The 22,129-nt window shown below is 53.2% G+C and overlaps 1 protein-coding gene across 2 annotated transcripts in view; it reads left to right on the forward strand.

Annotated features, from left to right (window-relative positions):
• Scube1 (signal peptide, CUB domain and EGF like domain containing 1) overlaps positions 1-22,129 on the forward strand; it is a 119,507-nt gene that overhangs the window by 91,434 nt on the left and 5,944 nt on the right. For both annotated transcript variants that reach the window (XM_005354433.3, XM_005354434.3), the window contains 12 exons: positions 1,820-1,936; positions 3,216-3,338; positions 9,980-10,099; positions 10,378-10,482; positions 11,362-11,478; positions 12,763-12,900; positions 14,437-14,640; positions 16,555-16,716; positions 17,952-18,119; positions 18,987-19,148; positions 20,334-20,531; positions 21,861-22,013. In XM_005354433.3, coding sequence (XP_005354490.1) covers positions 1,820-1,936; positions 3,216-3,338; positions 9,980-10,099; positions 10,378-10,482; positions 11,362-11,478; positions 12,763-12,900; positions 14,437-14,640; positions 16,555-16,716; positions 17,952-18,119; positions 18,987-19,148; positions 20,334-20,531; positions 21,861-22,013 — 1,767 coding nt within the window. The remainder of the gene's footprint in view (positions 1-1,819; positions 1,937-3,215; positions 3,339-9,979; positions 10,100-10,377; positions 10,483-11,361; positions 11,479-12,762; positions 12,901-14,436; positions 14,641-16,554; positions 16,717-17,951; positions 18,120-18,986; positions 19,149-20,333; positions 20,532-21,860; positions 22,014-22,129) is intronic.

Consider the following 22,129-nt stretch of genomic DNA (forward strand, 5'->3'; position numbering starts at 1 on the left):
AAATCCCCATAGTCTTTCATAATCTCAGGACTGCTTGAAAATCCAAAGTCCAAAGTCTCTCCTGAGACTCCAGGCAATCTCCTAAGTGTAATCTGTAAAACCAAATTTAAAAAGTGGATCACATACACCAGCACAGAACATACATCGCCATTCCAAAACAGAGGAAAGGGAGCATAGTAAGGAAATACTGGACCAGCTGGGCAAACTCTAAACTCTGCATCTCCGTGTCTGATGTCAAATTGCTCTTCAGATGTCCAACTCCATCCAGCTTTGTTGAATGCAGCACACTGATCTTTCTTGGGCCAGTTCTGCTCCATTCGGAGCCCTCCTTGGCAGGTATCCCATGGCTCTGGCATCTCCAACATCTTGGGGTCTCCAGGGCGATCCAGGTCTTCACACTTTCACACAGTGGCCTCTGTGGGTCTCCATGCAGGGACACCCCTGCCACATGCCTGGCCTCAGCACCTTTCCTTAGCCACCCCACCAGATTCCACAATCCCTTTATTGTATTTTTGACGCCAAAGTCAGAACCATGAATGATGCTGCCAAATTCTTGTTGTTGGGGCTGAAACTTGCCCACCCCCATCAATAACATTTATATCGGCTTTTAGTTGTTGATGGCTCCCTTCCCTGCCTGTGCTTCCTTTAATTCCTTTTCACTGTTGGAATCTTAGCTGGGTTGGGTCTAGCCCTGAGGTCACCGCCCCCTTTATTCCATTTAGCACCATGGAAGTTCTTTAAACTTTTTATTCCCTTGAGCTCAGGCCTCAGCTCTCACGCCACCTTTCCTGGTGCTGCTTTTCTTCTTACACTGTACGTCTTCTATTTCTCTGTCCAGCTGTTCCTTTCCATTCTAGGTCTGCACAGGGGTGACTACAATGTGTCTGGGAGGCAGAGGCAGGAGAGTCAGGAATTCAGTGCCAGTTTGGGCTACGTACTGAGATCGCATGCACACACCCCAGTCTCAAAAGTAAAACCAGAACAGGGTGGGGAGGTGCGTCAGTATGAAGCTCTTTCTGAGCAAGCTTGAAGATCTCATACTCCCAGCAGCCATGTAAACGCCAAGCACAGCAACACATGCCTGTGAACCCAGCATGTGAGAGACGAGCAGGGTGAGAGACGAGGACTTGCAGGCCAGTCCGTCTAGCCGACAGTGAACTTCCCATTCAGTGAGAGAGCCTGTCTCAATTAACAAATAAGACTGGGTGGCTCAGCGACTAAGAGCATGAACTGTTCTCACAAGGGACCTGGGTTCAGTTCCCAGCCCATATCAGAAGGTTTACAGTGGCCTGTAAGCTCTTTGGGCTCTGATGCCCTCTTCTGTCCTCCTTGGGCACTGCACTCACATAATGTAAGACATAAACATTTTTTAAAAAATAATTAAGATGGAGAGTAAATGAGGAAGATACTCACTATTGACCTCTGGCCTGCACATGTATGCACAGTAAACACATGGGCACACATACACGTACACATGTTCATACACCACATATGCGCGCACACACACTCTAAAGCAAACATAATTATCTTTCCTAACCACAAATTAATGAGATAGTAGCAAAACAAAGGTCCATAATAATCCTCTACTCATGATATTTTGCCCCACCCACTTCCAGAACAGATGTGAGGGGATTCTGTCCCAGAAACAGGGCTAATAGAGGCAGAATGGGAAAGTTGAGCAACAAGAAGCCTAATAGACTGTGGGAGGCTGTGCTGAGCCTGGGGTCCCAGGGATCCCATCCAGGGGGGATGTTCACAGGGAGGCAGACCGCTCTAGTCACCTCATACTGACACCCGTGCTCTTCTCCTGTGACCACAGACATCGACGAGTGTTCCTTTGAGCGGACCTGCGACCACATCTGCATCAACTCCCCTGGCAGCTTCCAGTGCCTGTGCCACCGCGGCTACATACTCTACGGGACAACCCACTGCGGAGGTCTGCAGCCCGCCCGCCAGGGCCACCTCCCCCTCGAGGCACGCACCTGGCCATATAGCCATCAACACTGCTCCCCACACCCCGACCCCCACCTTGACCCTGGTGGGTCTGGGAGGGACCTTGCAAGGCTGGGAACTTTGGGGACAGAGGGATCCTGCCAAGCACAGGACAGGGTAAAGGACAGAAGATGGGGGAGGCGGGGCATGGGAGGTACCATGGGGTACCTTAGCCAGCTTGGAAACATAAGCCCAGAACCTCATTTCCTGGGGTGCCCCAGTCCAGGAGGGAGTGACCAGTGCACAGAAAATTCCAGAAAGTGCACTCTAGAGGAAGGAAGGATCGTGAGGCAATGAGAACCCTAAAGGAGGAATGTTTAGGTCAAGATGGGAATGCGATCCAGTGGGGACAGCACGTTCAGAGTCACAGAGGGAGGGGTGTCCTGGGGATGAACCCACAAGCAGCAGGAAATAGGGTAATATCCCCTAGGGAGATCCATGCCCAGGATGTACTGGGCTGCATGGTCTGGAGGATGCTTAAGGGCACACACAAAAGCAGGAAGACTTGAAGCGGTGTGCAGTACGGTGGGACAGAGGGCTCTGGCTGTGGAGGGAGTGTGGGATCCAGACAGCCCATAGGGAGGTGGCCCATGGCCTGAAACCTTGGGCCTGTGATGTTGGGTGGGAGCCAGGGATGGAGAGAAGATTCAGGAGCCATCAGCCCAGGGGCGGGGGAGCTCTCGCCTAGGGCCCTGGATTCCATACCCTGCACCAAAGGGAAAAGGAGCATAGGCTAAGCCAAAGGGCCTCTGGCCAGATGTGGCTGATGAAGATGGGAGTGGGGGAGGGTGACCACAGTCTCACTTCTTTCTCTGTGACCTGAGGATAGCATGAAGCTTGAGAGGGTCAGGTAATACCGGAGATGGGCGGAGTAGCCACTAGAGGCTGATGCTGTTGTCAAGGGACTCTCAAACACCAAGTGCCCACTTCCCTGACTGACAGGACACTGTGTGCTGTGTGTGGCAATTGGGTGGCCTGGAGCTGGAAGAGCTAGCCCTTGCCTAGAGGTGGCTTTTGGTCAGAGGAGGGGGTCTCAGGCTGCTCCTTTCACCCTGGTGCAGAAGGGGAAACTAAGGCAGGGAAAGAGCTGATGCTTTCCCTTCGGGACAGGAGCTTCCTGGTCTCGGGTCCTGGGTACCCTCTGCGCTCCCAGTGCCATGGGTGTGGCCTGGGCTGGTGGTTCCCACCCCCTCCTGCCCTCACTCTCGTGCCTGTGTTTCCAGACATGGATGAGTGCAGTGTGAACAACGGCAGCTGCGAGCAGGGCTGTGTCAACACCAGGGGCAGCTACGAGTGTGTCTGCCCACCGGGAAGGAGGCTGCACTGGAACCGGAAGGACTGTGTGGGTGAGTGGGGAGGGGCCACCTGCTGGCCCTGCCCTCTGTATGGGGGGAGGGGATAATGCAAGAGACAGTGACTACATAAGTAGGGGGACTCCTTGGGTCCTCCTGGGTTAGTGGGCAGGAATCTCTTGTCAGTGGGGTTGGCTAATGGGAAACGGGGCTTGTTGATGAGGGGCACATTGGAGACCAGGCAAGCATAGTGTCAGCCAGGGACACAGAACAAGGGCCCTGAGGTGGGGAGATGGACCACAGAGCAGGAGATCTGGGAGTCTGTGTAGCCAATGCTTTGGGCCTGGGACTCTCCTGGAAGCCAAAAGAGGTAGATGGATGGTCCCGCCTCCATCAGGTCCTCTGGTCCTTCTGAGGAAGTTCCAGGGTATAGACTGGCTAGACTCCTGTGGTTGCAATGGCAGCACCAGGCCTGCAAATCCTTCCCCTAATCCCCACCCAGCGGCCAGCCCCTCACAGCACTGCCTCCTAGACAGCCCTGGTTTCCTGTGCCCTCTCTGCAAGGGCTCTGTCCTCTCTCTGTCTAGTTCCAGTGACTCATATTCATTGGTCCAGCGAATAAAAGATCATCTGAGCCCCCACAGGACCAGGGAGCAGGTCTGGGAATGCCATGTGTCTGTCCTCCTGGAACCCACTCTCCAAGTTGCTGCCCTGATATGCTCTGTAGTCCTAGACAACTCATAAAGGTGGTTGCTAGGCATAGTGAACTGTGAAATCCCAGTTATTCCGGAGGCTGAGGCAGGGAGATCAAAAAGTCAACACCTGCCTGGCTACAGAGTGAGTCCAAGGTCAGCTGAGTGAATTCCATGAGTTCAGACAATTCTGTGAGATCCAATGTCAAAACTGAAGTAAAAAGAGGGTTGGGGATATACTTCAGTGGTAGAGTACCTGCCTAGCACACATGAGAGCCTAGGTTTAGCTCCTATTAACGAAAACACTGAAACTTCAGAAACTCTCTCCCAAGAGCCCCCCATCAAGACTTCATTCACTTAAGAATCAAAGCCCAGCTCCATCCTCGTCCCTTTGTATTCTGTTGTTTTAACACAGGGTCTCATGTAGGCCTGCCTGTCCTAGAACTCACTATATAGGCCAGACTGTGTCAAACTCATAGAATCCTCCTGCCTCTGTCTCCTAAGTTCTGGGGTTACAGGTGTGCTTCAGCATGCCCAGCCAGAGTGCAGCTGTTAGAATAGCCATCCGACCTCCCAGCCACCCTCCCTGCATTTGCTCCATGCCAACCCTGCATCCACTCTCCCAGAACCAAGGATGCCTGAAATGTCGGGGCTTGTCCGGTCTCCACTGAATGCTGTGGCATGGGTGCAGGGCTGACTTAGTCACTATTCTCTCTGCAAAGAGACACCATGACCAAGGCAGTTCTTAGAAGAGAAGGCATTTAATTGGGGACTTGCTTAGAGCAAGTTTAGTCCATTGTCACCATGGTGGCAGCATGCAGGCGGGTGCTAGAGCTACACCCTGATGCACAGGCAGACAGCTCAGGCCTGGTGTAGGCTTCTGAAACCTCAAAGCCTCCCCCCAGTGACACACTTCCTCCAGAAAGTTTGCACCTACTCAACAAGGCCACACCTCCTAATCCTTATAATCCTTTCAAATAGTACCACTCCCTGTGACTAAACATTTAAATATATGAGTCTATATTCATATTCAAACTACAAGAAGGTCTGACCGCCCTTGGTGGCCTGGCTGTCACTGGGGGGGGGGGGGCTAACTGCCATCGGTCTGAGTGCTGTGCAGGTGACATGTTTTACCACCTTCTCCTTTAAGTCACCTGAGACACTGAATGTTCTGGACTCTGGGCATGGGCTGACTGAGGCAGACAAGTATAACTGAGGATATTAGTAGAAGGTGCTAGAAGGCTTCCTGTGTCCATGAGCTAGATGCTAAGACCCACAGATAGCCAGATTGCTCTGCCGTCGGAACTGTGATGGCAGCATGTCAGCCTGCCGAGCTCCCTGCTGTCCCACTCCGTTTTTGCACAGGCTGCGGTTTTCACTGTCATCCATTTGTGTTGCAGAGCTGGGAATAGAACCCAGGGTCTCTTGCACGCTAGTACTACCACTGAGCCACACCCCAGTAGCTGAGGTTGGCCTTGAACTCCTCATCCCCGGTTCCACTTCCTAAATGCTAGGATTACACACCCCACCCCAGGGCAAACTTTTGGTGAGCACTCTGGGTTGCCTGGTCCCCATGGATGGCCTGTCTAATCCCACGATCTGTTTCACCCATTATTATTACGCCCCTCAAAAGGACAGTGTCCCTCCAGTTCCTAGGAGAGCACAGGTCACTGTGAGTGTCAGAGTGGAATGTCCTAAAATTGGGAAGATCTCAGAGCCCCCACTGAGCTGTCAGCCTGGTCCTAGTGCTATCAACCAGCCAGCTTTTCCTGAGCCATGTGACCTTTCTAGGTGGTGCTAGACTGGAGAAGAGGGGGGTGATAGCCACAGGTGGCCGTCAGGGATCCCCAAGGCTGTCTTTCAATGATAGAGCCTTTCCCCCTTTGACCACAAAGAACATGCCTTGTGGTTTTCAAACTGGCAACAGATAGAGATCTGATTATAGAATTCAGATAGTGGCTATCCCAGAAAAGGGTGGGCATGGGTGGGTTGCCATGCATGACAGGTTAAGTCAGAAGGGTTGAACCTGAAATGCAAATGGGGGGAAAGCATCACGAGAAAACAGAAGGACATCCGGGTGTCATCTCAGAGCTTGGGAGGTGGAGGCAGGAGGATTGGGAGTTCGAGATTCTCCTTAGCCACATGGCAAGTCTGAGGCCAGATGGGGGTATACGAGACCTGTCATTTGAAGACAGGTTGTCGTTTGAAGAAGATCGAAGTAGGGCTAGAGAGATGGGTCAGAGGTTAGGAGCAATTGGCTGCTCTTCCAGAGGTCCCAAGTTCAATTCCCAGCAACTACATTGTAGCTCACAGCCATCTATAATGAGATCTGGCGCCCTCTTCTGGCCTGTAGGCTTCATGCAGGCAGAACACTGTATACATAATAACATCTTAGAAAAAGAAAAAGACTGAAGTGTGAACACACTCCACAGGACACATGGAGCTAGGCAGTGTCTGACATCTAGGTGGGTTTCTTCCATGGCCCTTGCTAAGCTGTGTGACGTCAGCCATCTGCTCTGAATCCTAGGAAGTCAGTTTCTGCGCATTGTGCAGAACCGCAGCCAAGGCTTCTCCAGGGTGGCCTTACATCCTAGAAAATTCACCTCTAGTCTTCCAGGGCAGCAAGGATAATGAAGACAGTGGCATTCCTAAGCACTTCATGACAAATTCCTCCAATAAAATGAGTCTTTTATTACTTGAGGAGGGCTTCAGCGTGCCACAAGTGTGAAGACAGAATGTCCTGTTCTGGCTCCTGGGAGTGCAAAGATCCTTTTCAGCAGGACTTCAGCTCATCTAGAAAACCACTCTTCCTGCATGTGTTCCTACCCACCAAGGACCCCGGGGGGGGGGAGCCTAAAGCTCAGTTCCAATCTCTTTATATCTGCTTGGGGCTCTTGGCTCCAGCACAGTGAGGGTTGCTGGGACACGGGAAAAGCTTCCCGGTTGTGAGATGGTCCCATAGGGTGAGCTCTCAAGAAGATGTTAGCAGATATCCGTGTAGGGGAGGGGCACCTGGGGGACAGCCTGGTTCACCAGATAGCATCCTCCCGGCTCTCACTATCAGACCGCTGCCAGGCACCGTGTCTGTGGTGGCACATGGGATCTCGGCTGTTGGCTAGTGGAGGCCCTGACCTTAATACTCAGGTCAGAGCAGCCTGCTGAGAGGGAGGAGCTGGGGAAACCACTTCCTGTGACTTCTGACTCCTATGTTGAGGGCCTCGGGGTTCAGCTGTGACCATGAAGTGCTCAGTTTTCTTAGCACTCTAGAGTTGCTCACGACTCCATGGGCTCCACCATGGCTCCCTAAACATTTACCATGTTGTCTGTAGCGACAGTACAGGTTTGAGACAGGCTTGACTCAAATGAATAATTTTTGTGTGTTCCGGCTGATGGCATCTCTCTAGGCTTTGCTCTTCTTTTTCTGCCAATAGCTGCATTGAGACGTAGCTGGCATGCCATGCGCGGAATTCACCCATGCAGATCGGCAGATAGTGCAGTGGGGTTTTAGTACATCTGATGAGTTCCGTGAACCACAACATGACTCACCCATGTGGAAGCCCAAGCAGGCCATCAAGTGCCTTCCTCTGTCTCTCACCAAGTCAGTTTGCCAACTATCCCGTCTCTGCCTCCAGCACTGGGTTACAAGCCTGAGATGTCACACCCAGCTTCTTCTATGTGCCTTCCAGGAATCAGACTCGGGTCCTCCTGCTTTGGGGGCAAGGGCTTTATCAGCTGAGCCATCCCCCAGCCCTGGACAAAGGATTTTTAAAAATAATTTATTTATTTTATGTGAAAGGGTGTTTTGTCTGCATGCATGTCTATGTGAAGGTGTCGAGTGTCCTGGAACTGGAGTTACAGTTGTGAGCTGCCATGTGGGTGCTGGGAATTGAACCCAGGTCTTCTGGAAGAGCAATAAGTGCTCTTAACCACTGAGCCATCTTTCCAGCACCATAAACACATGATTTTCATGGAATTCTGTATAATGAAGTATAGAGCTCAGCACCAAGGAAACAAGGGATTATTAAGAAAGATGTCCGAAGGGGCTGAAGACCGAGCTCAGCATTTGAGGGCATTGGCTGCTCTTCTAGAGGACCCAAGATCGGTTCCAGCACCTCCATGGTAGCTCACAGCCATCTGGAACTCCAGTTCAAGGGAATCCAACATCCTCATTTCGCCTTTATGGGCCCCGGGCACACACCTGGGTACACGGGCATGCATACAGCGAAAACACCCATTCATATAAAATTTTTAAAAAGAATGAAAAAAGAATGGTGGCTGGGGCTGGTAGCTCAGTTCAGAGGCAGAGACTGAACTAGCATGCATGAGGTCCTAGGTTTAAGTCTGGATCAGGAGAACGGGATGACTACAGGGGCTGGTGGATGCTCTGGGGAGAGCAAGCTGCAAGGAGGTAGACTCAGCACTGCCGAAGGAAGCACCGGCCACTCAGCATCTCGTACAGGGAGCCCAGCAGTGGCCTCTGTGAGGGAGAGTTGTGTTTCAGACTTGCTCACTGAGCAAGGCCACGTGCTAATCCTCAGAGGAGTGTGAGAGGGATTTGTTTCAGGTGGTGTTAGGTTTGGACTAGAGTCTAAGCGTGACTTGTGCCAACTGCCAGGGGGTGTGGCTTGATGGAGCCTTGTGATCTGGCCACTGGAGTGACTTTCCCCGAGCCTGGGCTTCCCCTAAGACTGATTCTGAGTATATGGCATGCCGCTGCTCTGACCCAGAACCAACCATCATTTCTTACTAATCAGATTCTCTCCCCTCTCTCTCTCTCTCTCTCTCTGGTATATGGACATATCTGAATAATATGTACATGTGTGTGCACGTGCATATGCAGGTATATCCATGTGGGTGTGGCAGCCAGAAGCCTACATAAGGTTCTACATTGGGTGTCTCCAGGTGTCTTTCTCTCTTGCCCTCCACCTTATTCTTTTAGGGCAGGGTCTCTCACTGCACCTCTGACTCATCGATTCTGCTAGGCTGGCTGACCAAGGAACTGCAAGGATGCCCCCCTGCCCCGTCTCTGCTATCACCCCTAATGCCACTCACCCCCACACACACACACTGGGATTGCAGGCATGAGCTACCACACCTGCTTGTATGTGCTGGGGAACTCTAACACTCCTCAAGCTTGCAGAAAAGAAAGCACTTTACCGACTGAGCCGTCTCCCTAGTCGCTTTCCCTAGGATGCTTTCAGTCTTCGTTTATTTGTCTATTTATTTGTTTTGTTTTTGTTTTTCAAGACAGGGTCTCTCTGTGAAACCATCCTGGCTGTCTTGGAACTCACTTTGTAGACCACTCTGCCTCCCGAGTGCTGGGATTAAAGGCGTGCGCCATCACCACCCAGCTTATTTATTTATTTTTATGTGCATTGATATTTGGCCCGCATGTATGTCTGTGTGAGGGTGTCAGACCCACTGGAACTTGAGTTACAGAGAGTTGTGAGCTGCCATGTGGATGCTAGGAATCGAACCCGGGTCCTCTGGAAGAGGAGCCAATGCTCTTCGTTGCTGAACTATCTCTCCAGCCTGATGTTTTCAATCTTCTAACAATAACCATGGGAGACGTTCTAAAGAACTGCTTTGAAATCTCCAAGTGCCTCCTGGATGGAGGTGCTGCCCCTCCCTGTATTCTGAAGTTGGTGCCTGCCCAAATGTCCTCTGACCCAGGATGGACCCAGGCATCTGCTCTGAGGACACACCTAAATGATGCTTTCATTGTCATCTGGTGCATGATTTAGAAAAGGGTGGGGGGACTGCCAGAGAAGAATTCTCCTTTCCTCAAATACAAGACCAAGATTGTAGGGGGACAGAATAAGCTGACTGTCAGCAGCCAGCACCCCACACTACCGAATAGACCTGCATCTTCCTGTCCCCAGTCTGCTACAGTCTAGCCCTGTGAGGGGGTTAGGAGGCTGACCTGACCCACGTTCAAGGTCCCTGCTAGCACCCAGAGGTCCTCTGGGCTTGCTCAAAGCTTCTCTGTCTCTCTCTTCTCAGAGACGAATGGATGCCTGTCTCGGTCCAAGGCCTCTGCCCAGGCGCAGCTGTCCTGCGGCAAGGTGGGTGGCGTGGAGAACTGCTTCCTGTCCTGCCTGGGCCACAGTCTCTTCATGCCAGGTAACCCCTGGCCCTCTGGGTTGGGATGGGTCAGTGTGTTACTTTCTGGGGTGCACACCTGCTTCCTACTGCTCAGCAGGACAGAGCCCAATGTGGGACTCCCAATCACAGAGCTGTCCCAGACAGGTAGCTGCCGGGCACTCTGTGGGCCTGGGCAGCCTCCACGGGAGCCAGTGTTGATCTTCAGTTCATTCAGCAACCCCTTGGAGACCTCAAGAATCTGGGACCCTAGGAGAGAGGTACACCCTAGCCAACCTTACCCACTGACCTCTCCGCAGACTCAGAAAACAGCTACATCCTGAGCTGCGGTGTCCCAGGTCTCCAGGGCAAGGCGCTGCCGAAACGCAACGGCACCAGCTCCAGTGCAGGGCCCAGCTGCTCAGGTAACCTTGAACCTGTCCACGCCACACAGGCTGCAATCATCATTTCATTTTTCATCCAGTGCATGATTTAGGAAAGAGTAGGGGATCACCCAGGGAAACATTTTCCATTCTGGGCTCAGCCCACAGCCCACAGGAGGCCTTTCTTACTGAGGTCACAGTAGTAGAGTGATTTAGTAACTACAAAATGTTGTGATCCCACAGCCCCTGTTACTGCCATTGTTTGAGACAGGGTCTCATATAGGGCCCAGGCTGGCCCCCAACAAGCAATGTAGCAAAGGATAGCCTTAAACTTAGCCGACAGAGTGGCCCTTGGACATTGTGCTCAAGAGGTGCTCAGAGTCCCTGCTTCTCAGAACCAAGCCTGCTTCCAGTACAGCAAAGAATCCTGGGATGCTGTGCCTAACACATCCAGGAAGGGTTCATGAGCTTTCGGGGTCACAGGACTCTGGTCCATGGAGCTGGGGTCTGCTCTGGAGAGGTCTATGGTTCTAGGTGTCCTAGGGTTTGAAGCCCTCGCCCTTCTTTGTGCTTCTCTGTCCTCTCTCCTAAAAGCACAGCCATGTATGTCTGTGACTGTGGTCACGAAGGAGGAGGTGAGCAGTGTTCTTTCCCCCATTGGGGGAAGACTTCTCCCAGGCCCCTGGCCTTCAGTTGGACCCCACCAGCACCTGTTTCAGGCCTTACAGGGAGAAAAATAAGTGTGGCAGGGAAGGTTCCTCCAGCCAGGAGGCTGCCAGGGTAGCATGGCCCACCCACCAAGCCCCACCCACCAAGCCCCACCCAGCTCCAGAAGGACCCATCCTCTGGCAGCCCCCGTCCCCCACTACCTCCTTGCCCACAGGAGAGGCCGCCACCTGGGGGAATTTTGGCTTTCCCCAGATGCCCCCACCACCCCCATCAGGCAGAAGGCCCGCTTCAAGATCAGAGATGCCAAGTGCCATCTCCGGCCCCGCAGCCAGGAGCGAGCCAAGGACACCCTGAGGCACCCCCTTCTGGGTAAGTGGACCATCTTCCCCCTGCTTACCAGGGAGCAGAGGTGAAGTCCCCAGCCATGCTGGGTGGGGTTGCCAAGTATGGGCTCCTGTCTGTCCTCCACCAGGGCCCCTTAGTCCTCTGAGTCATGTCTGGCCTGCACTAAGCAATGGTCATGAGAGGGAAACATGGGTGCTGAAGCACCTAGAAGGCCACTGTCACAGCCTCACAGAGGAGTAAATCACACACACACGCACACACACACACACACACAGACGCACACGCACACGTTCTCTGTGGCCTGGTGGAGCCCTGACAGAAGAGCTTTCAGGTATTGGGTGGGAGAAAAGCATCAACAGTGCAGTAAGAGGCCAAAGAGGTAAATCCCCATCTCTGGTCCCTGGAGATCCTCCCACAGACCTGTGAAACAGAGCCCTCAGGAGGCTTTACCTGGGGTGGAGGGTCCCTTAGCCAGACTCTCGGCAGGTGCTGAGTAGACACATGGCCTCCTCGGTAAGTATCATGGGGTACCTCCATGTGTGATGATATGTCATTCATGCTGGGCCTGAGACTCACTTCAACCCCCAGTGCCTGTGAGACCCTGAGCAGCTCTGGTCTTCTGCAACCTCGGTTGTCCCCATCTGTTCCATGGCCTCCTGGGCATGGAAAGACCTTTTCCATGGGAGTTTGCATGTGGGGCCAGGAAGGACCTTCCTTCCAACACAGATCACCTTTGCCACAGTGCACCAGCCTTTTTCTTTGGGGCCACCAACCAGCTCCCAAATCATGACACAGAGACTTCTTATTAGTTATGAATGTTCGGCCTAGCTTAGACTCGTTTTTGGCTAGCTTTTTTTTTTTTTAACTTAAATTAACCTGTTTCTCTTCATCTACGTTTTGCCTCGGGGCTTTTTACCTTTTCTTTCTGTATGTCCTTTTTCTACTTCTTTCATGTCTGCCTGGCTGGCAACCCAGGCACGCCCCTTTCTCTCCGTCCCCTATCTTCTTCTTCTCTGGTTCTTCCCTAGTCTAGAGTTCTCCTCCTCTTTATTCTCTCTGCCTGCCAGCCCTGCCTATCCCTCTCCTGCTTTGCTAGCTTTTGACCGGTCAATTTTTCATTAGACCAATCAGGTGCCTTAGGCAGGCAAGGTGAAACAAATGTAATACATCTTTACCTCCTTAACAAAGGCAGCAGCAACAAATGTAACACACCTTCACATAAAGGAATATTCCACTGCAGAAACAAGTGTAACACATCTTTGCCTAGTTACTATTCCACAACAGGACAGTGTGCCCTTCTCTGTTCAGATAACTGCCACGTGACTTTTGTGACCCTCAAGTGTGACTCCTCCAAGAAGAGGCGCCGAGGCCGCAAGTCCCCATCCAAGGAGGTGTCCCATATCACGGCCGAGTTTGAAGTAGAGATGAAGATGGACGAGGCCTCAGGTGGGTGACGTGTTCTTGGGGGCTGGGAGTCTGTTAGACCTGAGACTGAGTGAGCCCAAGGGAAGTAGGGACTCGCAGGGAATTGCTACATACTGTGGGCCAAGCCCTGTAGCCCCCAGTGCAGGAGGCAACTCAGGGTAACACTTGGAGCAGAGGCAGCACGAGAACCCCAACTCTATGTCCCTACTGGGGCAGGAAGGACGGGACAGAGCCTCCCCAAAATGTCCCACGAGGGGCGGGAGGGACACTGAAGGGAGGCTTGTAATACAGGCTGTGCTTCATACAAGCAATTCTTCTTAGCTATACTGGCAGGTGATGGGTCAGTTGTTTGCTTTTTTATTATTTTATTTTTGGTCCTTTTGAGACAGGTTCTTGCTGTTATGCGGCCTTTGCTGTCCTAGAACTCTATGTAAACTGGACTAGACTCAAATACACAGAGATCCTTGATCCTCCTGCCTCAGCCTCCCCAGAGCTGGGATTAAAGGCGTGCACCACCGTGCGGTGCCTGCCCTGAAAACCTTCTAAAGCAAATTGAAATCAAAATTAATCTAATCGAAGTGGCAAGGAATGGGGTTCAGGGAGAGGAACAGAGTAGGTAAAGGCACCGAGGTCAGAGAGAAGAGGCCATACCCAGAAAGTGGTGAGGAAGAGGGGCAGAGGCAAACAGGAAGCAGAGAGAGACAGAGAGGGACCCACGAGGATCTGCCTCCGTGGCCTATTACATTACCTACCACCTAATGCTTCCAGAACTTCTCCATCTAGCACTACCAGCAAGGGACACACCTTTAGTGCAGGAACCTTTATGGAGGAAGGGGAGTGCTGGTGTACATGCTGGGGGGAGGGGAATCAACATCTGAAGGCAAAAGATCAACATACAAATTTTTTTTTGAGACCAGGTCTCACTATTTAGCCCTAGCTGGCCTAGAACTTGCTATGTAGACCAGGCTAGCTTGAAACTCACAAAGATCCTCTGCTTCCTGAGCCCTAGGATTAAAGGGGAGTGGCCACACCTGACAGGCACACACTGAACACTGGGGGCCTTGTCTCGATAGGTTAGCTGGCCAAAGAGCTCTGGATATTCACCTGTCTATCTACCCCAGGGCTGGGGTTACACATCACTTGGTTTTTATGTGGGTACGAGGGATCAGGGGATTGGAACTCAGGACCTCATGATTGCATGCCAACAAGCACTTTACCAACTGAGCCATCTTCCCAGTCCTGGAGGACACTTTATATCTAGCCTGTCAGAACTGGACACTACCCTGGGGACAGTGGCAATCCTCAAGAATGGGCAAAGGCCTTACTCAGACTCAGACCTGCTTTGTAGCCTTGGCTAGGCCATGTCTCTTAGACCCTCAATCTCAGTTTCTGTCAGACACCTCTAAAGCTCCCCACCCCTCACCGACCCAGTTCTGTTGTGAGACTGTACTGAGCTGTGAAACTCAGCACAGGGACTAGTTTGGGGGAGCTCTCAGCAAAGAATGCAGCTACTAGCAGGTTATAGTTACTGTCGCTGGGTCCCTTCCTCCCCTGCAGACACCTGTGAAGCAGACTGCATGCGGAAGCGGACCGAGCAGAGCCTGCAGGCCGCCATCAAGACTCTGCGGAAGTCCATCAGCCGCCACCAGTTCTATATCCAGGTCTCAGGCACTGAGTACGAAGTGGCCCAGCGGCCAGCCAAGACACTGGAGGGGCCAGGGACATGTGGCACAGGCCAAATACTACAGGATGGCAAGTGTGGTGAGTCCCCCTGCTCGTGTCCCCAGACACTGACTCCTGACACCGGTAACTTAGGAAACGGCAGTGGGCATACAGGGAAAACAGACATCAGCAGGGACGGAGGGAATGGTCTGCCAAGGAGGAGAGTGTAGGACTTGCTGTTATCATTGCCATTTGGAGAATGCATCCTCTCTTCTGGTGCTGGGCCAGGCGTGTGATCCTCACTGTAGCCCTGGAAGAGGGAACAGGACAGCAAAGTCGAGGAGGTGAGGCATGAGTCCCCAGGGGCCGGACTGGGCCAGCTCTAGTCTGCAGTGTGGTGCAGGAGAAGGAGGTATGTGAGCTGAGGACCAGGGAGGCTGAGCCAGGGCTGAGCAGCACAGTTGCCTCCTGGCCCCTCAAGGAGAGAAGCTGGAGAAAGTAACCACCGAGGAGAGAAGCTGGAGAAAGTAACCACGGCCAGACCCAGGCAGTCTCCCGTAGGAGTGGCCTGTAAGAGGGAACAGATTCAGGGCCAGCACAAGGCTTGGGTGGTGGCAGAGTCCTGGTCCTCCTGGGCATGATGGAAAGTGTGCAGGGAACTGTACCCAGAGATGAAGCTGAAAGGGCCGCGCAGCCACAGATGCGACTCTAAGTCCCACATGACCTAGGTGAGTGAGCCTTACTGTGGACTCCCTGTCTCCTTGACGCTGACTGCAAGGAGCTCATGCAAGGAAGGCTAAATGTGGGATGGAGAGGCCTGGAGAGGAGAGGGGCCTGGAGAGGAGAGGGGTGTTTAGAGAGGGATGTCAGGGGGCGGGGGTTCCAAGGATGTGGCCACTCAAGCCGGTACTAGCCCACTGATCCAGGAAGTCGAGGAAGAGGGAACTGAAGGGCATGCAGAGACTTCCCACCCTGCTCCCAGGAAGGTGCTGAGCAGGCCTGGAGAACCATCAGGGGCCACACACAAAGAACATGATCCTCACATGTGCATGGGTTCCGTGAGGGACAGTGAGGGGCTCAGTGATAACATCCTCTTCTTTATCTGGAAATCATTTCCGGTTTTCAGAACCCTAGTCGCGCTAAACAAAATATGAGTATATTCCAGCTAGGGACACTGTATAGTGTATAGGGACACAGCATGCTCGCTCTCTCTTGCTCTCTCACTCACTCTCTCTTATGTCTGTATGTCTCTGTATGTGTGTGTATGTCTGTATGTGTCATGTGATGTCTTGTATGTGTGTGCATGTCTGTATGTGTCATGTGTCTGTGCACGTGAGTACATATCTGTCTGTCAGTTTACATCTGTGTGTGTGAGATGAAAATGCAGTCCATACTCATGCATCCAACCTGGCAACTTTCCCCAGCCTCCCCTTTACATGTCTGTACTCACCTCCGACAGTGATGAACATGGCTCCCTTTGCCCTTAGCCTCTTTCCTTACGAGTGTCTTCGGTAGCCCTCAGCAGCCAAGCATCCTGGCTCTCCACTGCCCTGCATCTCTGTGGTACTCTACAATAATCTGTTCACCACCAGACTCTCTCACCCAGGCCTTCTACTGGTCCCCAGGTTCTGCACTGCGTTGTGTCTTTGGGTCCCAGCTCACCTATACAGGCAGAAAAGGAAGAGGTGGCTTGGGATAGGAGGACCTGATAGAGACATCTAGGGGACAGATATATTTTGTAAAAGACCAAAAAGTCAGGCTGAGGGTAGGATGTAGGTCAGAGAGACACGGAAGTCCTATTGGAGCCCAGAGACCAGCTGTGGTGAAGCACTGTGCAAACCACTGTAAGAAGCAGCAGCAGGGTCCAGCCTATGGGGTCCTCAGGGATGGCTGGCACCTGGGTGGCGCTCCCTGCTCTTCCGGATAGGCCCTTAAAGCCCCAGGGATAAGGGTGTGTCCTACCTGCACACAGGGGTTGGCCCCTTACCACTGTCTTTCACTCGGTCTCTACAGTGTCCTGTGCGCCTGGCACCTACTTCAGCGGTGAGCTGGGCCAGTGTGTGCCGTGTGTGTCAGGAACCTACCAGGACATGGAGGGCCAGCTCAGCTGCACGCCATGCCCCAGCAGTGAAGGGCTGGGCCTGGCTGGTGCCCGCAATGTATCCGAATGTGGAGGCAAGTGTGGCCCGCCCAGAAGGGGAGGGCTAAGTGGGGACAGGTTCCAGGCAGGGCCCACCATCCTCTCATGAGGCTCCCAGAGAAAAAGCCAGTGCCATGGACAATCGTAAACTGTGGTCTTGCTTGAAACTCTCCCCTTTCCAAAGCCACACAATTTCCGCATAGTCAGCACGCACAAGAAAGGCCTCACGGTGTACAACTTACAGTCATGGATGGACCGAGGTGTGGCTTGTGAAGGAACACCCAAATGCTTACGTAGCACCACAAGGTCTGCAATCCACTCAAGCAAGCATCTTTAGCCATAACTCCTCTGCACAGAGAACTTAACATGTTGTTTGCCCTGTTGGTATCTGAGAAGCCAGTTTTCAGTTTTCACCAGGGGCAGTTGTATTAGCATACAGCCCTCCCATTTACTGCCCACTCAGCCCCCTCTGCAACAGGGTCCCTATTGGCATCTCCTGCCGACCACGCCAGACTCACTCTAGAAGAACCAAGGGCTCAGCCCTGGAAAAGCATATTGTCCAGGAGGGTAGGCAAGCAGAGCCCTGGAAGAGTGCAGACCCCTGTGGCTGCAGCTACTTCCTGATCCTCTGGGCCCTAGGAATGCGGTCCCCAGGAAATGGTGGCTAGCAAAGCACAGGGTAGCTTTGGGAGGGGAAAGTCTCCACTTGGATATGTGCTGAGAATCTTGGGACCTGGGTCAAGAGGACCTTAAACCCACTCCATATTGGAACACCTGTGCCCACACTGCAGGAATACTGAGCTCGGGATGGCATTCCTGTGGTCCTTCTGTGTCCTGGTCAGGGCCTTGATTCTCAGATACCTCCCTCCCACCCCTACCCCAGTTCTGGCCTGTCATACTGACAGATCCTGACAGATAAGACAGCATCAATCTAGAGCCCTAGGCCATTCTTTCTGTGAATACCTGAGACCTGCCCCTGAGAAGCTGGGGCATGAACCCCCAAATACACCTCCTCCTCTGTATTCCAGCTTGGCAGCGAGACCCCTTGCCCCTTAGCTCCAGCCAGTGCTGCTAGTGAGGGAAGAACAGTCAGGCTGGCAAGGCCACACAGCAAACTGTCAGCCTCAAGACCCAGATCCTAGTGCCTCCAACCCAAGTTGCCCATTTTTCGTTCCCACCCACCCTGGAGTACCTTTTCCAGGGAGGGCAGGGTCAGCCTCTCATAGCCACAGCATCCTCCCCTACCTGAGCCGTGACCTCTGACTTTCAGGCCAGTGCTCTCCAGGCTACTACTCAGTGGATGGTTTCAAGCCCTGCCAGGCCTGCCCTGTGGGCACATACCAGCCCGAGCCTGGGCGTACCGGCTGTTTTCCCTGTGGAGGAGGGCTTCTCACCAAGCACACGGGGACTGCCTCCTTCCAGGACTGTGAGGCCAAAGGTAAGGGGCCTGCTATTCAGGGACACATTCCCTGACACCACAAAGGCCAACCCCAAAGTCAGAGGAGGGGGTCTCAAGACTCCAGTAGGGGACATGGGTGACCAGAACCACATCACATACCACAAAGAGACAGTGTCTAGACTCAAGACTGTTGAGCACCGGGAGTGTCAAAAGTAGGAATAGGTAGGCTGCTTAAAGGGAGGTAGATGATGATGTCAGGAAAAGAGGATGATGGGAGTAAAGGAGACGGTAGCGTAGCAGAGGAGCCCCACAAGAGCAGGAATAGCAGCCTCAGCCACCCTTTGGGCTTCCCCTCCCCTCTGCATCCAGATCATCGCATCCTCACTCACTGACCCTCCCCTCTACTCCCCTACCCTGCTGGCCCTCTGTGACCCCGTGCCTCCAGCCAAGCCTAGGTGGCTGGACCCTCAGTGTCACAGAGCCTGCCATGGGCAGAGGGTCTCCTGACACCCAGGCTACCCCATGTCCTCTCCCACGCGGATCCAGGAGCAGAACTCTGCACTCCACCCTTAGCTCCACTGCCCATTTGTCTTGTAGAAATGTCTGGTGTAGCCCTCCACTTCCCCTCCCTCCTGCCCTGACCCCTTCCAGTCATACTGTCTCCCCCTTTGAACCCCTCAAGTAAGGTTGGTCCTTACATTATTGCTGCATGACTCGAGCACATCCTTGGTATGGACAACCCCAACCCAAGCTCTTCCTCTCCTTCGCCATGAGGTATATAACTTGGCCTCACTTACCCCATAATGGTGAGGAAAATCAGAAAGGTCATTTGGTGAGGAGGGTCTTGGGAGCACAGAGGTTCCCCCATCCTTGCCCATCAGCACCCCTCCCCCATGTCGCCTGCAGTGCACTGTTCCCCCGGCCACTACTATAATACCACCACCCACCGGTGCATCCGCTGTCCTGTGGGCACCTATCAGCCCGAGTTTGGCCAGAACCACTGTATCACCTGTCCGGGCAACACCAGCACTGATTTTGATGGGTCCACCAATGTCACCCACTGCAAAAGTAAGTGTCATTCCTAGTGGGAGGGAGCGGGGAATGCTGAGTAATGAGTGGGGAGGGGACAAGTGGGACCTCTGTGAGAGGAGACCGCCGGTCCCTAGCAAGGCGGGGCGGCCCATGCTCTGTCCACTCTACAGGAAATGTGATTGCGTCACAGATCATAATTCCCCATGCATGCTTATCCCTACCCGGGCCTTAACTCAGGCCAGACCCAACTCTAGTTTCTGGGTGCCCAGAGAGAGAAAGCAGATTCTGTGCCTGCAGGTGGCAGGCTGTGGGCAGCTACCAAAGCCTGCAGCTATACAAGGCACACATCATCTAAGCCACCATCTGGCACCATACAAATACCCCAAAGCAATAGAAAGCAGGGAACTGAGCATGGACCAATGTGGAAGGGATGGGGGAGGGCCTGACAGGCCTTGTGGGTAGCTGTAGGTAGCTGAGAGACTTGGGTTCCAAAGGAAAACATGAACAGACAGTTTGGCCTTTGCCTACCAGCCCCCATCTCTTGGCACATCAGTCTTTGGGTATAACAGGATGCTAAATTAGGACTTTTACTACATTTCTGAGAGCTTTTGTTGCTGTTGTTCTTGGTTGGGGGTTTTGTTGTTATTGTTTTGAAGGTCTCTCTGTGCAGGGCTTTTCTATGTAACCCTATCTGACCTATAACTAGCTGTGCAGACTAGGTTGGCCTTGAACTCACGAAGATCTACCTGCCTCTGCTTTCTGAGTGCTGAGATTAAAGGCTTGTGCCTGGATATTCTTCAGAGTTTGTAGTTTTCATACATCCCCAATAAGTTCCTAGTTCCTCCCCTGGGTGCTGGTCACATCTGGAGCCACCCAGAAGCCTTTCACCTTTCACACCTGAGACACAGCTAGGACGTGAGGCTGACTGGGAGCAGGCAGCCTACAGAATACTAAGGGTGGTAAAAACCAAGACACGAAGGCACAGAGTGGCCTGTGCCGGATGAGGGATGCCCGTAAGAAAGGAAAGCCTGGGCTGGGGGTCAGGGAACCCAGTGGTATCAGCTGAGGCCCTGCCCTCTGGTCCAGGCAAGAACCCCTCCCCCCAGCTCTGTGAGTCAGCACAAGACCTGATTGGCTGGCACGGGAGCACCTCTATTGCCTTTGAGGGCTAGAACACCCATGTAGCCAGCCTGACAAGTCCCTTGACCGTGGTACCCACAGACCAGCACTGTGGTGGCGAGCTTGGTGACTACACAGGCTATATCGAGTCCCCCAACTACCCTGGAGACTACCCAGCCAATGCCGAGTGTGTGTGGCACATCGCACCTCCCCCCAAGCGCAGGATCCTCATCGTGGTCCCCGAGATCTTCCTACCCATCGAGGATGAATGTGGCGATGTCCTGGTCATGAGGAAGAGTGGTATGTTCTGCGCTTGGGACTGGGACAGTAAGACCAGACAGGCCCATGTGCCCGTGCCCTTCTCCAGATTGGGTCAGCTCTACCTGGTGGGAGGGAGGCCTCAGAAAGCAGGTGGCTCCAAGGTCCCCATGAGGTAGAACAGAAGCCCACCTGAGCCAGGCCTAAGAACTGGGCCACACAGAATTCTAGGGAAAGGTCATGAAGGCTAGGGGCAATCTGGACCTAGTCAATTCTGGTTTCAACCTTGCTATTAGCCAGTCTCTTCCAGTTGTCCAGCCAGCTGCAGTGCCCTCCCCCCTCGTATCGCCATACCTCCAATGAGATCCTGGGACTTGCCTCCTATTCCATAGGCTTCTGACCTCCCCAGGGGCTTAGAGGAGCCAAGGGCCATCCAGACACACTTAGAGATGCCCGACCTTTAGCTGGGGTAGAGAAAGTGCATGCCCACAGGCCACCATGGTGAGAAAACCCGGGAAGGAACTGAGCACCCTGCAGGGACCTAACTCTGCCCTCAGCATCCTGTCCAGAAACTTCCCTGCCACTGCATGGTGAGCACCCTTAGGACTGAACTAAACTCAGAAGGTTAAAGGAGAAGGCCAGAGACCCAAACAGGCCTGAAACTACACTACTGGCCTGGAGCTAGACCATCTGTGGACAGAAAGGCAGGTGGGAGGAACAGGGGGTGGCTTTGCTATAGGTCCTGTGTGGCTCTGTTACCTTGCACATATACTACTTGCTGATTGGCTGATAGGCCAGAAAGCCCCAGCGTGCAAATGGAGGGTTGCAGCCAGAAGGAGTGAGGGGCCTGCCCAGCTGGTCAGAGCCCAGCCTGGAACTCCTTCCTCCATCCATTCCCATTCACTAGCTTCTGACCACCACAGGCAACTCTCCCTTGAGCATCAGGGAGGCAGCCCAGAGTTTACCCTTGTCACTCAGCCCGAGGTGCTAGGACTTTCTAAACATGAGCTTCGGGTGGCCTTGGTCCATGCTGACTTCTGTCTCCTGCACCTGCTTGAGCTGGTCTCCTGTCCGTCATGGAGGAGCCATGAGCCTGAGGGAGACAGAGAGACTGTAACGTGGGTTTCAAACAAGTAACAGGAATGTGGCAGGAGGCAGGAAATATGGGGAGGCTTTATGGGCAGGGTGTGGAAACAGGCCTCAGAAGGTTGAGGCAAGCAGATCACAGTGAAAGGCAGGGCAGGGCAGAGGAACAAAGGAGCTGGGTGTTCAAGCGTGAGAGGCTGGCATGGGGGGCGGGGTGCGAGTGGCCTGAGGCAGCGGGCTGTATGTAGACCAGAAGCAGCATTGCAAAGGCCTGCATCCTTGCAGCCTCTCCCACGTCAGTCACCACCTATGAGACCTGCCAGACCTATGAGCGGCCCATTGCCTTTACCTCCCGCTCCCGCAAACTCTGGATCCAGTTCAAATCCAACGAAGCCAACAGCGGCAAAGGCTTTCAAGTACCCTATGTCACCTATGATGGTAAGGCACCCCTACCTTGTCTCAGCCTACTCTGCACCAGCCGAGGCCTGGCTTGGAGACTCAGAAATGAGTTGTACATCCCTGTCTCTGACAAGGAACAAACCCAAAGACAGAAC

The sequence above is a fragment of the Microtus ochrogaster genome, chromosome 15 (assembly GCF_000317375.1).
Source record: "Microtus ochrogaster isolate Prairie Vole_2 chromosome 15, MicOch1.0, whole genome shotgun sequence".
Classification (NCBI taxonomy): Eukaryota; Metazoa; Chordata; class Mammalia; order Rodentia; family Cricetidae; genus Microtus; species Microtus ochrogaster.